The 13,699-nt window shown below is 40.4% G+C and overlaps 1 protein-coding gene across 1 annotated transcript in view; it reads left to right on the plus strand.

The window, feature by feature from the left end:
• LOC119423497 (protocadherin-15) overlaps positions 1-7,793 on the plus strand; it is a 322,189-nt gene extending 314,396 nt beyond the window's left edge. Inside the window, exon 39 of the mRNA XM_037690893.1 lies at positions 6,807-7,793. Coding sequence (XP_037546821.1) covers positions 6,807-7,568 — 762 coding nt within the window. The 3' untranslated portion in view covers positions 7,569-7,793. The remainder of the gene's footprint in view (positions 1-6,806) is intronic.
• The last annotated feature ends 5,906 nt before the right edge of the window (positions 7,794-13,699 follow it).

A 13,699-nucleotide genomic window follows, 5' to 3' on the forward strand; every position in this document is an offset into this window, starting at 1 on the left:
AAAGGACTTCCTCGGTCCGAGAAGCCACCAAACAAAACTGATTCCCACAAACTGCATACTCCATAGTAGAAAAAAAACTGTTTACAGGTGCTACGATGGCCTCTGGGGCACGCCCTTTACTTGACTTGGAAACGTCTCAGGAAAAAAAAAAAGAAACCATCCAGATGACCTGACTTAACATTGTTGGATATTGACTCAAGTGTTACAAATGAATCCAACGCACATAGGAAACATCTGCCCCTCCCACTGAAAACCAGTGATTTCACAAACAAAACAGCCTTGAAGTTCATGCAGGTGAATAGTGAGAACTTATAAAATTTGGGTGCAGTTTTCTTCAGTTGGCAGATTGTTTAGAATCAGATTGAAAATGGATTTAATTTGGCTTAGATTACTTTATGTGGTCATTGAATAAAAGCCACTGATCTGCAGCAGGTTAACATGAATTTAAAGTTGTAAATAAATATATGGTAACAAGCAGAAGATAACGGGTCCAGACCCACCGATCCCCCACAGGATTTCCACCCAAAGAAGTATGATCATTCTTCATGATCTCGCTTAATCCTGCTTTTGCTTTTCATGCATAAACTTTTCCCCAGATGTCTTGAATCCTCCATTCATCCATCCAATTTTTATTTATACAGGATAGACTCATTGAGACATGAGGACTCATTTACAAGAGAGACCTGTTCCAAATGGAAAATATAAAATACAGACAACAACGATAAACAATAATCAGAGTCAGAGTCAGAGTCAGAGTTTCTTTATTGTCATTCGCACCTCATGTGGTACATGTGGTGGAGCGAAATTATGTACACAGGGTCCCAGTTACATCCAACAACAATTTTTTTTTTTTTTTTTTTTTTATAATAACCATAAACTACAGTAAAAATGCAGTTGAAATAAATTGCAGTTAAAATAAAACAGAAGTTGTGTTATAATCCTTTATGTGGTGCACAGTAGGACAAAAACAAGCAAAGCTTTTCTATTTCTTTTAACTCGTCAAAGGGTTTCTCAAACATTTATTGGTCAAAATGATTTTTTTCCCATCTTTGCCCCTTGGAATAAATCTTTTGTAAAAGAAAAAAGAAAGCAGTTTTGCATCAAATCACATTATCACCTTTTTTTTTTTTTTTAATAGCTGGCTTTAATTGCCCATGCACCAATTTTTAGGATGTGTTATTGGCCTGAAATGTAGGAATACCTGCAAATTAATGAATGAAGACAAATTAATGGGATAAAACTTGAATTACCTTGGGGTCTTAATGTCTGTAAAAGTAAATTAAAGAATCACATCATCTTTATTTCACTTTTTTATTAGTATGTTCTCTGATTTGGCAGTACAGTTTGACCTGGGAAATTTACTTTGAAGGAACGGGGAGAACTGCTTTGATAGTAATGTTTTAAAGTACAAATTCTTCCATTCACCCCAACGGACCGGAGCCACACGGCCGGATTTTGTGCAAAAGCAGCGTCCAATGGACTCGACCTAAAATTCAGACCATAAGCTCATTCATAGAGCACTGAACTAATCTCTGCAAGTGTTTAAAAGAAACTCAGCTAACCAAACATATTTAGAGATAATGTTTTATAGCATTTTATTTCCCGTTGGCTGTTTCTTTGTCAGAGCAACAGCCTTTTTCGGTTGCTCGTTCAGAGAACAAGTCGAAAGTGAAAGGAAACTGAAACAAATAGACTTAAAGTCCATAATTCAATGTTGAGAGAAGGAAACGGATCAATTCAACATCAAATTGATAGTTTTGTTCTGTAAATTAGTTTCACAGTTTATTAGTACTTCCAATCTCAATATTGAACTGAAGATTTGATAAAACATTGATTTCAAACTCGGGCTGCTTTTAAAAATGGAGATTTTCTCACAGAAATATTAAAGATAGCAGATAGGATGTTATTATTTCTCTTTGTTCTTTTCAACACTGTTCATGTTTTTATGACTACCTGAGTGTTTTTTATGTTCAAGGAGCCTCTGAAGGCTCCTACAGTCCTGACAGTGATGCTTTTCAAAAATAAACCTCTTACATGTATTATCATGACAACAGGTGAGAAGACAGTTTCAAGGGAACAGATTAGATCACCAGCAGCACCACCCTCCTCCTGTTTTACCACCAGTGAAGGCCTCGGGACCCCCAGGAGCCGGGGCCGTCCAAAAACAAGAAGGCCCCGCGAGTAAAGTCAAAAGCTCCAGCGCAGCCGCCAAGCTGAAAGCTGCGATGAAAATGACGACCCTGCTGCTTTCCCCTGCGAGTAAAACACCCTCACTGCCTCCTGCCATCCACCCACCGTGGAGCAAAGCCAGAGTTGGACCGATGGAGGAGGAGGGGGGCAGGCTGCCAGGACGGGAAGTTAATGTGGGATTAGGAAAAGGTCAAGCAGTGAAAATGGAAAACAAAAAGGCAGAAGGTGACGTAACAGAAAGGAGGGAAAGAGAATTGAACATTCAGTTAGGAGACAACCGAGGCAGGATGAGAGAAGCAGCTGTAGAAGGAAGAGACAGCCGGCCAGGGCATGGGGGACAGTTTCCTGGCTTTCCATCCTCTGTCCGGTCCTTTAGCTCCAACGGCAGCTTGCTCATCGATGAGAGTTATTTCCAAACAGCCACTGAAGTAAGTAAACACCCACTGGTAAAACAAAACCGCAGCGAGTCCCCCAGTCTTATCTCGTTTTCCAGAAGGCTTCAGGGACCTGCCAGGGTGGGTGATGGACAGTGGGACAACGGGAGGAAGATGCACGACTCCATAGGAGATATGAGCGTTTCTGCATCGGTGTCTGCCAGGAGAGACACGGGGAGGAGATGGGATAACTGGGACAGCGTGACCGAGCAAAGCGATTCAGAAACAGGCAGCGGCAGCAAAGTGTCTCTGTCCGAATTCAGCCTCTCCGACCGAAGCAGCCTAACCTCATCGGTTACGGCAGAAACCGAAATCAGTGCGTCCGAATCAGGAACAGAGAGGGAAGACATGGAGGAGGAGGAAGAGGCGTCTGAGTCGGAGACAGAGTCAAGGTCAGGGAGCGAAGATGAGAAGACTGAGTCAAGCAGAAAGAGTTCAAGTGGTAGAAGTCATGAATCTAGAAGGAGGAGCGGGACTGGCGGTAAGAAGAGCTGGGGCAGCCGCCCCGGTAAACACAGGCGTGGCAGCTCTAGATATTCCAGCTCTACGGTGTCTAGTTCAAGGCCCAAAACTTCAAGATGCTCATGCGGAAGTCGCGAAGCGCCAGAGCAAGAGAGCGAAGAAAACAGCGACGTGGAGGAAGAGAGGAAGCGTGTCAAGCCAAGAAAGTCCTCCGTCGGTAGGCGAGCCCCCGGCCACGTCCAACCAATCATTGGCTCAGGCGTGATGGACGCCCCGGACGATTTATGGCCCATTATCGAGGAGGAGGAGAAAAGCAGCATCTACAGTGGGGAAGGGCGTGAAGATCAAGAAGAGGGGGGAGTTTGGGGAAAAGAGTCAGCTGCCTAAAACAGGGATGAGGCCTGAGCCCCCTCCTGAGATGAAAGTCTTTGCCTCTCAGTAAGCTCCTGGTTTGGGTGTGCAGTCATTACCTGAGTGGAATCTATTATCGTGTCTCGCGCCGTTTGCTGTGATTTATGCTCACGAGGGTTTTAATTGCCCGCACGTCCTCCACTGTCCTCAGAGTTATCCAGTTTCTGCTTTTTTCTTCATCGTTTTATCCTCCTCGTGCATTTAATCTCCCCTTTCCAATCACAGTGTCTCCCTCCGTTTCGTTCGCCTCTGGAAGTCGTCAGGCTTACATCTATAAATGCGATTAAATCTCTGCTGCTGCAGCTCAAACATTGTTGTTAACTTTCTGGAGCGCGGAGGGTTTGTTTGAGTTTCTCCTTCTTCGTCATCTCTTTCGGTGTGCGTCATTCTCCCAGGATCAGTCAGCTCTCCCTACATCTGTTATCAGCAGGGGGAGCGATGCTTCCACTGGAAAACGAATGAAAACATGCTCTTGTAGCATACGTATTAAGGTTACAAGGAAAAACAATGAGGGTTGCATTGTGTGAAAGAACAGAGGGATTAATTTTCACAACAGCTTTTTCTTCTTCTTCTGGGAATGTGCGTGTGATCAGCAGCGTTGACTCCAACCTTCAGCAGCAAAGAGGATAAAATGTTATCGTCTTCCAGGCAGCATATCTTCAAAAGCCTTCCCTCTGTGCTTTCCTATGTTCAAATATCCATCAACAGATAGTTCAAAGGCTGAGATCATTTGCTGGTGAAGATCACGACGTCAGCGCTGCTGCATTGACCTCACTTTGTGTTTGGGTTGAAGTTCTTTCTGCGATGTCTGACTTTTTTACAGGATAAATATGTAAAAAAAATAATAATAAGTGAAAGAAAATCATAGTTCCATCTTTTTACATTTTCTTTTTACACAGAAAATATTTAGTCACTGTATAGTAAAACACTGAAATATTATTTAATTAGTTAAGTCATAAAATAAGTACCGTATTTTTCGGACTATAAGGCGCACTTAAAATCCTGTAATTTTCTCAAAAATCGACAGTGAGCCTTTTAATCCGGTGCACCTTATGTATTAATTCTGGTTGTGCTCACTGACCTCGAAACGATTTTATGTGGTGCAACTGAACAATGTTAAGAGTTATTGTAAATGAGTTGAATAAAGTTATCTGACTGTTTAGTTTTGTTTAATGTGCCTTATGTATGAAAACTGACCCGTTCGTTGATATAGTGCCTTATAGTCCAAAAAATACAGTACATCGAACTTCTGATTTGTTTTATTACCACTAAAATATTAACAAACCTCACTATTGTTCCAATTAGCAAATGACCCTGTCATTTACTATTAGGGAAGCATGAGTGTTTTTGCCAGTATGTCAATGTTTTCCACTAATTTTGACAAATAGCTGGTGATTGACATTTTTATCAAACTTCAAATAGTAGAAATTTGTGATCTACTTTTGAAAACATAGCTCAGTATTAGGTCATTTGGACAATATATATATATATATATATATATATATATATATTTAAAACATGAAGTTATCTTGATCTTATCCCCCCCAAAAAAATTATGCAAAACTGTAGACGATCTTAAATCATCTCCCAGGTACTAATCTGGATTTAGTCACAAACTGGGAAATTTTTAATCTTATTGCAACATCTTGATGGATGTCAACGTTTTATTATTATTGTCAGTCAAGAAGAAAGACATGACAATATCATGCACTGTTCATACTTTCCTTTTTGTTCTGTAAAAGTCAGACATATAACCTTTGATGGATCAGTACTGATTCATATAGAAGATCCATTGATGGAGGTGCATTGTTCTCAACTCTTTACTGCTGTCACTTGTGTGAATAAGTTAAAACTCTTTAAAGACACTATCTCACAGGCGGTGACTGTTGGCGACTCAGTGGTGAATGGCATTATTGTGGGAGTCTCCAAAATGTCTCAAAATGTTTGAACTTGTTCTCTAATTCCTCATGCGAGGGACATAACACTATTGCTTGAATTTTGAAGAAATATTTTCTCAGAATAATTACAGAATGCAGGTATCTAAAATCCATCGAAATTTGGTCATGGGCTACTCCATTCATTCATTCATTCATTCATTCATCCATTCAGCCTTTATTTATACAGGTTAGTCTCACTGAGCTTCAAGGACCCATTTATAAGAGAGACCTGTTTTTAACGGAGTGATGACAACAGTAGACAATCATAAAATACAGCATATAAACCAACAAATAAATAGAAGAAAAATGATATTGAAAAGATGAAACAAAAACGGCTACATTGTGAAGCGATGTAGGAACTAAAAACAGCATCTCTGCGTTGATTTTTGCCATGAACTTAGCAGATGTTAGAGAGGTCAAGGTTGAGAGCTTCAGATCTTTTTGCAAGATATTCCAGGAAACGGGAGCGGAGTAGGAGAAGACCCTTTTGCCTAGTTCAGTTTTCACTGAGGAGCCACTGCAGGTAATAATGTCCTGAGAGCGCACGCTGTAGCTGCACTCACGCAGAGACATGTAGGAGGAGATGTATGAAGGTAGCAGACCAAGAAGTGATTTAAAGATGAAAATATATCAGTGAGAGAGTCTGCATGAAGTTAATGATGTCCAGTTAACCAGTGAATACAGGGTGCAGTGGTGGGTATGGGAGTTACAGCCAGTTATGAATCTTAGTGCACCATGATAGACGTGTCCAACATCTGCAGGGTGCTTGTAGGAGCGTTCATGTAAATAATGTCACTGTAATCAATGGAGGGAAGGAAAGTCACAGATCTAACAAGGTGTTTCCTAGCATTCAGAGTTAAACAGGATCTACTTCTGAAAAAGAAACCCAGTTTAACTTTCAGTTTGTTTGTTTTTTTTACCAAGTTTTCTACATGACTCCATACTCCAACCCATCTCAAGAGCAGGTTTAAAAAGCACAAAGATGATAAATAATCATTTAAAAACTGGTCTAAAAGTGCATGTCTTTTTAAAAAGTGTATTTCAGGAGATTTAATCACAAGTAGGGAACATTTGCCAAGATGGGTACAAAGCAAGATGAGGAGGGTACAGTGTGGATAGAGGTGGGCTACAAAACAATGTCTAAGGCCTGAAATACTTCTGCAAGTTGTCCACATGAAAAGAAGAAGTTTATAAAACTGGTCGAGCAAATTAGTTTGATCTCAAACACTAAAGGCAGAAAAGTGCCTGTTCTCTTGCAATTATGAGTCACCAACTAAAGTCCAACAGTCACAGCTCAGTGAGAGACCGCCTCAACTAATGGGACACTTCCAGACCTCTGGTTTAATGCCGTGTGATTTGTCCGTTTCCCCAGCAGGGTAACAGAAAGCGTCGTGTCAAACTGGTGGTGGACCGTGAGTACGAGACCAGCTCCACTGGTGAGGACAGCACGTCAGAAACCCAGCGCAGCCGCTTACCGTCCATGCACAACAACCACGCCAACGTTAACGGGAGCATTTACGTGTCCCAGAATGGCTCCATCATCCGCACCCGACGAACGGTAAACGCTTCAGGTCCTACACAGACCACCAGCGCCACGAACAACCTCAAACTCAGCTCACCAATCTTCAGCTCGCGGCTGACCAAGCACTTTAAAAAACTTGACAAAATGGCGGCCACGTTAGAGGAAAGGGCGCCGCTGAACACCCCCAGCACAACACCGGATGGTAGGTGCAACACCCTGCACACCTTCCAAAGCTTCGGGAAGGCCACCTCCACGTCGGCCATGTCCTCTTGTACAAACACTGACAACAATAAAATGCTGAATGTGTTAAACACTCGACAATCCAGCGCGTCTTTGGGGTCAAACAGCACCAGTAACACAGGCCCCGAAAGCGTAGCGTCTAAATCCAACATGCCATCCGTGGCGTGTGACCGCACAGAGCGGCCCGAGAGCACAGCGGGGAAAGAAGAGTCAAAAGACGACGAGGCAGAGTCGAAGATAGACGGCAACACTGACAGTGAAGTCATCACGAGGGAGCCGCTGGAGTGTCCGAGTGACAGAACGCAGTCGGACGAGGAGGAGCTGTGGATGGGCCCGTGGAACAGCCTTCACATACCCATGACCAAACTCTGACACTACTGCCACTGTGCTTGTTCCTTATTGCCAAGACCATTACATGATTTCAACATTCTGTCTATTAGCTGTAGAGGCAACCGGGGGGAATTCACATCATCCAAAACAGGTGTTTTTATTTAAATGAGAATACACGAGGAGCGTGTATCATGACAAATGCTTATTCAGCAGTTTAATCATCAAAACATGTTTTGTAACGTCTCAATATTCTTCTTTGCTAACTGATCTCAGAGCTGCAGCACCTTCAGAAAACTGGACCTACGGTGAGAGAAATGATTATATTTCTATTTTGACATGAGAAAACTTGATTCTTCTAAATGGCCCTTTAAGCGACTGGTGTCAGGATGGAGCCATGCTTGTTTCATTCAGTATTACGGCCACTGGTGCAGTTTTTCATGAACCTGCCTGATGCATTTCGTCGACACATGGCGTCTCGTATTGTTCACACTTGCCTTTTTATTCTTGTCAAGCTGCTTGGCAGACCCGATCCAAATAAAGTTTCATCTATTGAACATAGGAGTTTGGTGTGAAGCTGTTTCTTCTGCAGACGCAGCCAGTGCAATAATTAAAATCCTTACTTCTGACAAACTTTTTTTTATTTATTAATTCATTCAACCTTTATTTAAACAGATAAGTCACACTGAGCCTCGAAGACTCATTTACAAGTGAGACCTGTTTGGACAGACAATAAAAAGTGGTGAAAATAACACAGGGTTTGGAGACAACAACAAAAATCCTTACAAGGTGACGCAAGGGCAGTGACAACACACAGGCACTGCAGAGTTCAGATAACATCGCTCAGTTCAAATAGTTCCCCCTGGAGAGATCCGTACACTCTTGTGGGGTGACGTAGATGGCCAAGGATGATGTCAGAATTGAATCCAAAGAGTCTGGACCTCTCTGATTGGTCCATAGACTTCCTCGGTGGGAGCGGGGAGGGGCAGAGCATCAAAGGTTTACAAAACTTCCAGGCAAATGGCCTGTCAAGGCCAGTCAGGGAGCCAAATTCAGATAAACATGATTGTTTTGGGGACAGGCAGAACTTAATGACATCTACCTTGAGTCTGTGTCAGTCCACTCTGTTCCTAAATGTCCAAATTCAGCCGCAGCACTCGGCGGACGCGCGTGGCCGACGGTAGGTGAGATCACAAAATATCTGACATGTCAGAGCAGGATGCAGGCAGAAGCAGGGGAAGCATTTAATGCGCTTTAATGGCTCCTCAGCTCTGATCTTCTGCCCCCTCAGCCTTGCACATCTGCCACCCGTTAATAATAGTCGGTGGTATAAGCAGTCAAAGCTTAATTAAAAATGTTTGGGGGGGGGGTCAGACCTGTAATTACTGTTAATTCGTCGGATCGGGTGGAGTTCGGAGATGATGGCTACGGGCTGGGTCGGTTTGGATTGTATGGACCTGAGTGCAACTCTACTTCTGTGTCTAACTGTCCCCCTCGTACAATGCTGTTATTGCTAGTATCACTCAGACCTCTGTGAATAGCAAGCAGCCATCAGGGCACTAACGAGCCATCGTTAGGCTGATTGGTCCTCCTTTATCATGTGAACAGCTAGTTTTGAATATCAACAACAAACTGGTTGATCCACTATGAGAAGGTGTTATTTATAATACTGAGTTTAGTGCATCTCCTCAGATTGAAGAAGTCCTACAAACTTAGTATGCATTAAAACAAAGAAGCATGTCTAAAAAATAATAATAAACTTCTTAACCCGTTATAATTCACAACAATCAAAAGAGATAATTTTAAGCTTAATCATATTCTCAGGAAGACAGATTTCCTTTTAATTTCCTCTGGGATCCACTTAAGAGAACTTCATTAAGATAAAGGTGTCTGAACTTTTAATTCTAACACACATTTCCATGAATTGTTTCAGCTGAAGTGTAGAAGAGGAAGGATCATTAACCCGCAGAAGTACCTGCTCTTAAAGCTGATCATTTAATTTGATGACTGAAAAATTTCACATTAAGGGACTCAACAGAGTGTGCTGGTGTAATATTTGAAATGGACTGCTCCTTATTAAGCAGAATTGGCGAACTGAGCCATAGTAATATTTTAAACAGCTTCTGGAAGGCCGGGCACGTCGGAAGGACTGCTATTGATTCAAGCAAATGAGCTGATTATGTCACTGATTCATGTGTTCACCTCGGTGAACTGAGAAACTGCAGGCGAAGCCAGCCTCAGCAAACATTTGAATTGGTTGTCGTAGTATCAGAAAACAATAAATTTGTCCTCATTTGATTCGTTACTTTTGTCTTGACAAATGTGTGAAGTTTTGCTCAATTACATAAAATAGTGCCATGACACACAGGCATGAGGTTAAAGCTTCATTTTTATAACAAATATAAGGTGGATCCTTCACATAATCATGAAGTATACTGCTTACCATGTGTGTAAAAAATGTCTGTTTATTTGTAGTTTTTCTACAAAGTAATCATCTTGCTGCTGGACGTTTTTTTAAAGGGATAGTTCAGACAACTTTGGAGTGATGTTCTATCAAATATTTAAATAGTTCCATCAGCAGTGTTCCGCTTATGAAACAACTCTCAAAAATGACATACTGGCGTGAAAGAACGTAACATTAACCCCTTTTGAATCTGCAACACTTGTGCGTGGTTTTATTTCTTGCCGTTTTCTTAAATGTACATGTGTGGAGCATAAATAGGCTGATGGTGCCGAGGCTGCTGAACATATCCGAATGCCTGATCAGCTCATCTAGACAGTCAAAAGGTTACTCAACTCTAGAGCTGTCATTTTCTAACACGGCCCCGTCTGACCCAGATTTGGGCCGAGCCATAATAATGTGCTTAATGTGGCCAGGTCATTGTCAGGCTTTTTATTGCATCAGAAACTCGTGCGGTCGACAATCCAATATATGCAAACATGGCTTGCCATACAACACCTGCCATAAACGGCCGTTTGACCGTGCGCTGACTGGCCGGTTGAAAGAGGTAAAAAGTTCAGTTAAGCTTCAGATGGACTACTGCCAGAGATCCATCACCCAAATGGATGTTCATTCAGTCGCTGCACTCAGCAGACATGCGCAGCCGAGACCCAAACAGGTGAGATCACAAAATATCCGACATGTCAGAGCAGGATGCAGGCAGAAGCAGGGCAAGCATTTAACGCGCTTTGAGGGCTCTTCAGCTCTGATCTTCTGCCCCCTCAGTCACGCGCATCCACCAACCGTTAATAATAGTCGGTGGTATAAGCAGTCAAAGCTTAATTAAAAATGTTGGATTTTTTTCAGGGTTCGGACCTGTAATTACTGTTAATTCGTCAGATCAGGTGGGGTTCGGAGATGATGACTACGGGTTGGGGCCAGGTCACTTCAGATTATTTGGATCCAAGTGCAACTCTACTCAACTCCCAGCAGACTGATGCATGAAGAAAAAGTTGCTTCAACTTGAAAAATGTTTTTTTTTTTTTTTAATCAGGCCCTTGTTTGGCTAGCTTTGAGCCTAACCTGAAAAAAAGACTTTTGCATCTTTTCCAACTAATGACAAAGCACTGAATTTTGATAATTTTAACTAAATGTGACTTTAAAGTCGACTGGACTAGAGTAGTTCCTTGTTTATCACGGGGGATCCGTACCCAAAGCCCTGCGATAAGTGAAAAACTGTGAAGTTGTAGTAGTAAGTAGTAGTTGTGTGTTTGTGTGTGTATATATATATATATATATATATATATATATATATATATATACATACATGTATGTATGTATGTGAGGAAGCTTCTCCTGCACCTGTGGTCTGCACACAGGTGCAGCAGGTGTTAAATAATTTATTTTAATTTTTTTTTAATCCATGCCGATCGTGCAGCTCATTCATCAATCAGCCAAGTCCAATCTTATTTTGAAAAACCGCGATAGAGCAAGTCCGCAAAAAACGAATCACGAAGTAGCGAGGGACTACTGTATCCCTTTAACGATGACAGCAACATTTTACTAATCCTGATCAGCAGGTGCCACGTGCAGCAGACACTAGAAAGATGAACTCAAACAGCTGCTGCCTGCAGAGTAATTTCACATTTATTCTACTACTTAAACGATAAACAAGTAAAATGAACATTAGTATTACATAACGTGTAGGAAGTATAAAAAAATCATGCTTCAGTTGATGATTTGAATATTTTGATGTTTATGAATGTAAAAATCATAAGAGCATGTCACTTTATATTATCTTGTGAAAATATCACTATTTTAAGTTTAATCTGTCAAAGAATTGCACTGAAGAAAAAAATCCTTAATTGCTTATTAAATTTAGTGTAGCTAAAATGTAAATTAGATTTTAAAAAACTTGACAAGAGAGTAACTGAAAGTGTGGAGCTCACACAAACAGAGCCCGACTGTTTTAATTATTTGCTTTTTATTAAGATCCTGCTACATTTATCAACCTTTTTAAAATTCAAGTAAATAAACAGTCATGACTAAGAGACCTGCATGTTAACAGGTCTTATTAAACGGTTCTAAAAATAAAACATAGCACGTCATATTCAGTGGATACGATGAATACATGAAAAAGTAAATAGTCCTTTATTTCCACCTAAATGGAAACGTACAATAAAAGATGCTACGTAACTACAGGATAACATGTCACAAGTATGAATACTACTCTGATTAACTTTTTTTTTTTTTTTTTACATGTCTAAGTAAAGTCAGGGACAGAATCGATCCTTTCTCTTACTGAAATAAATAAAAAAATACAACATACAGGATTTCTTACAGAAACCACATTAAGTGCCAACCAGGGCTTCACATTAAAAATAAATAACATCAAACACAGTCTCAGGTTCTAAACAATGTTACATTCAGAAATGAGAAATGAGGTCTACGTGTTCAAAAGAAGAGAAACAAAACGTCACGTGATGAAGATTAGTTGCAGATTTACAGCTGAACACAGTTTTTACATACAGTACGGATTTCACACAGTTTTTAACACAGAGTTCACTTTTATCCAGGCAGGCGAGCTGCGGGTAATGGCCGTTTGACGGAGAATTGATTTTTGACTCGACATAACGGCCGTTCTCTGCGTTTAAATTATAATCAGTAATAATAACCGAAGCCTGACAGGATAAAAGGATTACAGCTTCATTATCTTTGACATGAAGTTATGGCTTCTGGGATCAGTGTCTCTTCTACCTTCATTACAAAAAGCCTCCGGGAGCAGCTGCCAGATGATCATCTGCGCACGTGAATGAAATCGATTCGGACAAATTAAAACGATGACTCAAGGAAGAGTTTACAAAACAAGACGCACAACATGTCGGTAATTTGGAGCGTAGAAATAAAAATAGGTGAAATGTCATAATTTTAATATTGCACTTAATTTTTTTTTCTTCTGTGCAGCGTGGCCACACTTACAAACATGTGAGCAAATATTTGAATGCGGGATTTTCACTTGACATGTCTGATGCTGGAATGTCAATTAATTATCTACTTTTTATTATACACTCAATACAAAGGAATTTCTAAAAGAACACGCACAAGAAATTGTGACTTAATAAATAAAAGTTGGAAGAGCAAATGATACCACTTTATAATAGTTTACAGATGTTACTAAGTCCTCTATAAACACTTTATAAATCATTAATAATTGTTTATTATGCATTAATTAAGGGTGACTGAGACAAAACTGTCTAGTTTCATGCCAAATAGTGAGCCAAATCTGTTCACCTATATATTTCATCTAGAATTGTTATATTAAACATTTCAGACTGTTACTACCTTGTAAGCATAATAAGAATTCGTAAACCATTTTTTTTAGGATATAATATTAGTAGTAGATACTTAAAATGCAGTGATAAAGTACAATATTATGGTGGCAGATGTAGCTCACAATTTGGCAAAAAACTGGTCAGTTTTGTCTCCATCACCCCTAATTAATGTATAAACAATTATTAATGATTTATAACATGTTTATAGAGGAACTAATAACATATCTATATACTAATTATTAGCCATCTATAAGGGGAGCTTTATTGTAAAGCGGTACAGATAAGTGTTTTATACTGAAATCAGGAAGCTGTCACTGATCACATTTTGTGTCAGGACTGCTTCTCCAGACTGTGACCAAAAGTGAATTTATTAGATCAGAAGAATTCAAGGAAACAAATATATA

Source organism: Nematolebias whitei, chromosome 17, assembly GCF_014905685.2.
Source record: "Nematolebias whitei isolate Nwh7 chromosome 17, NemWhi1, whole genome shotgun sequence".
NCBI classification, from domain to species: domain Eukaryota; kingdom Metazoa; phylum Chordata; class Actinopteri; order Cyprinodontiformes; family Rivulidae; genus Nematolebias; species Nematolebias whitei.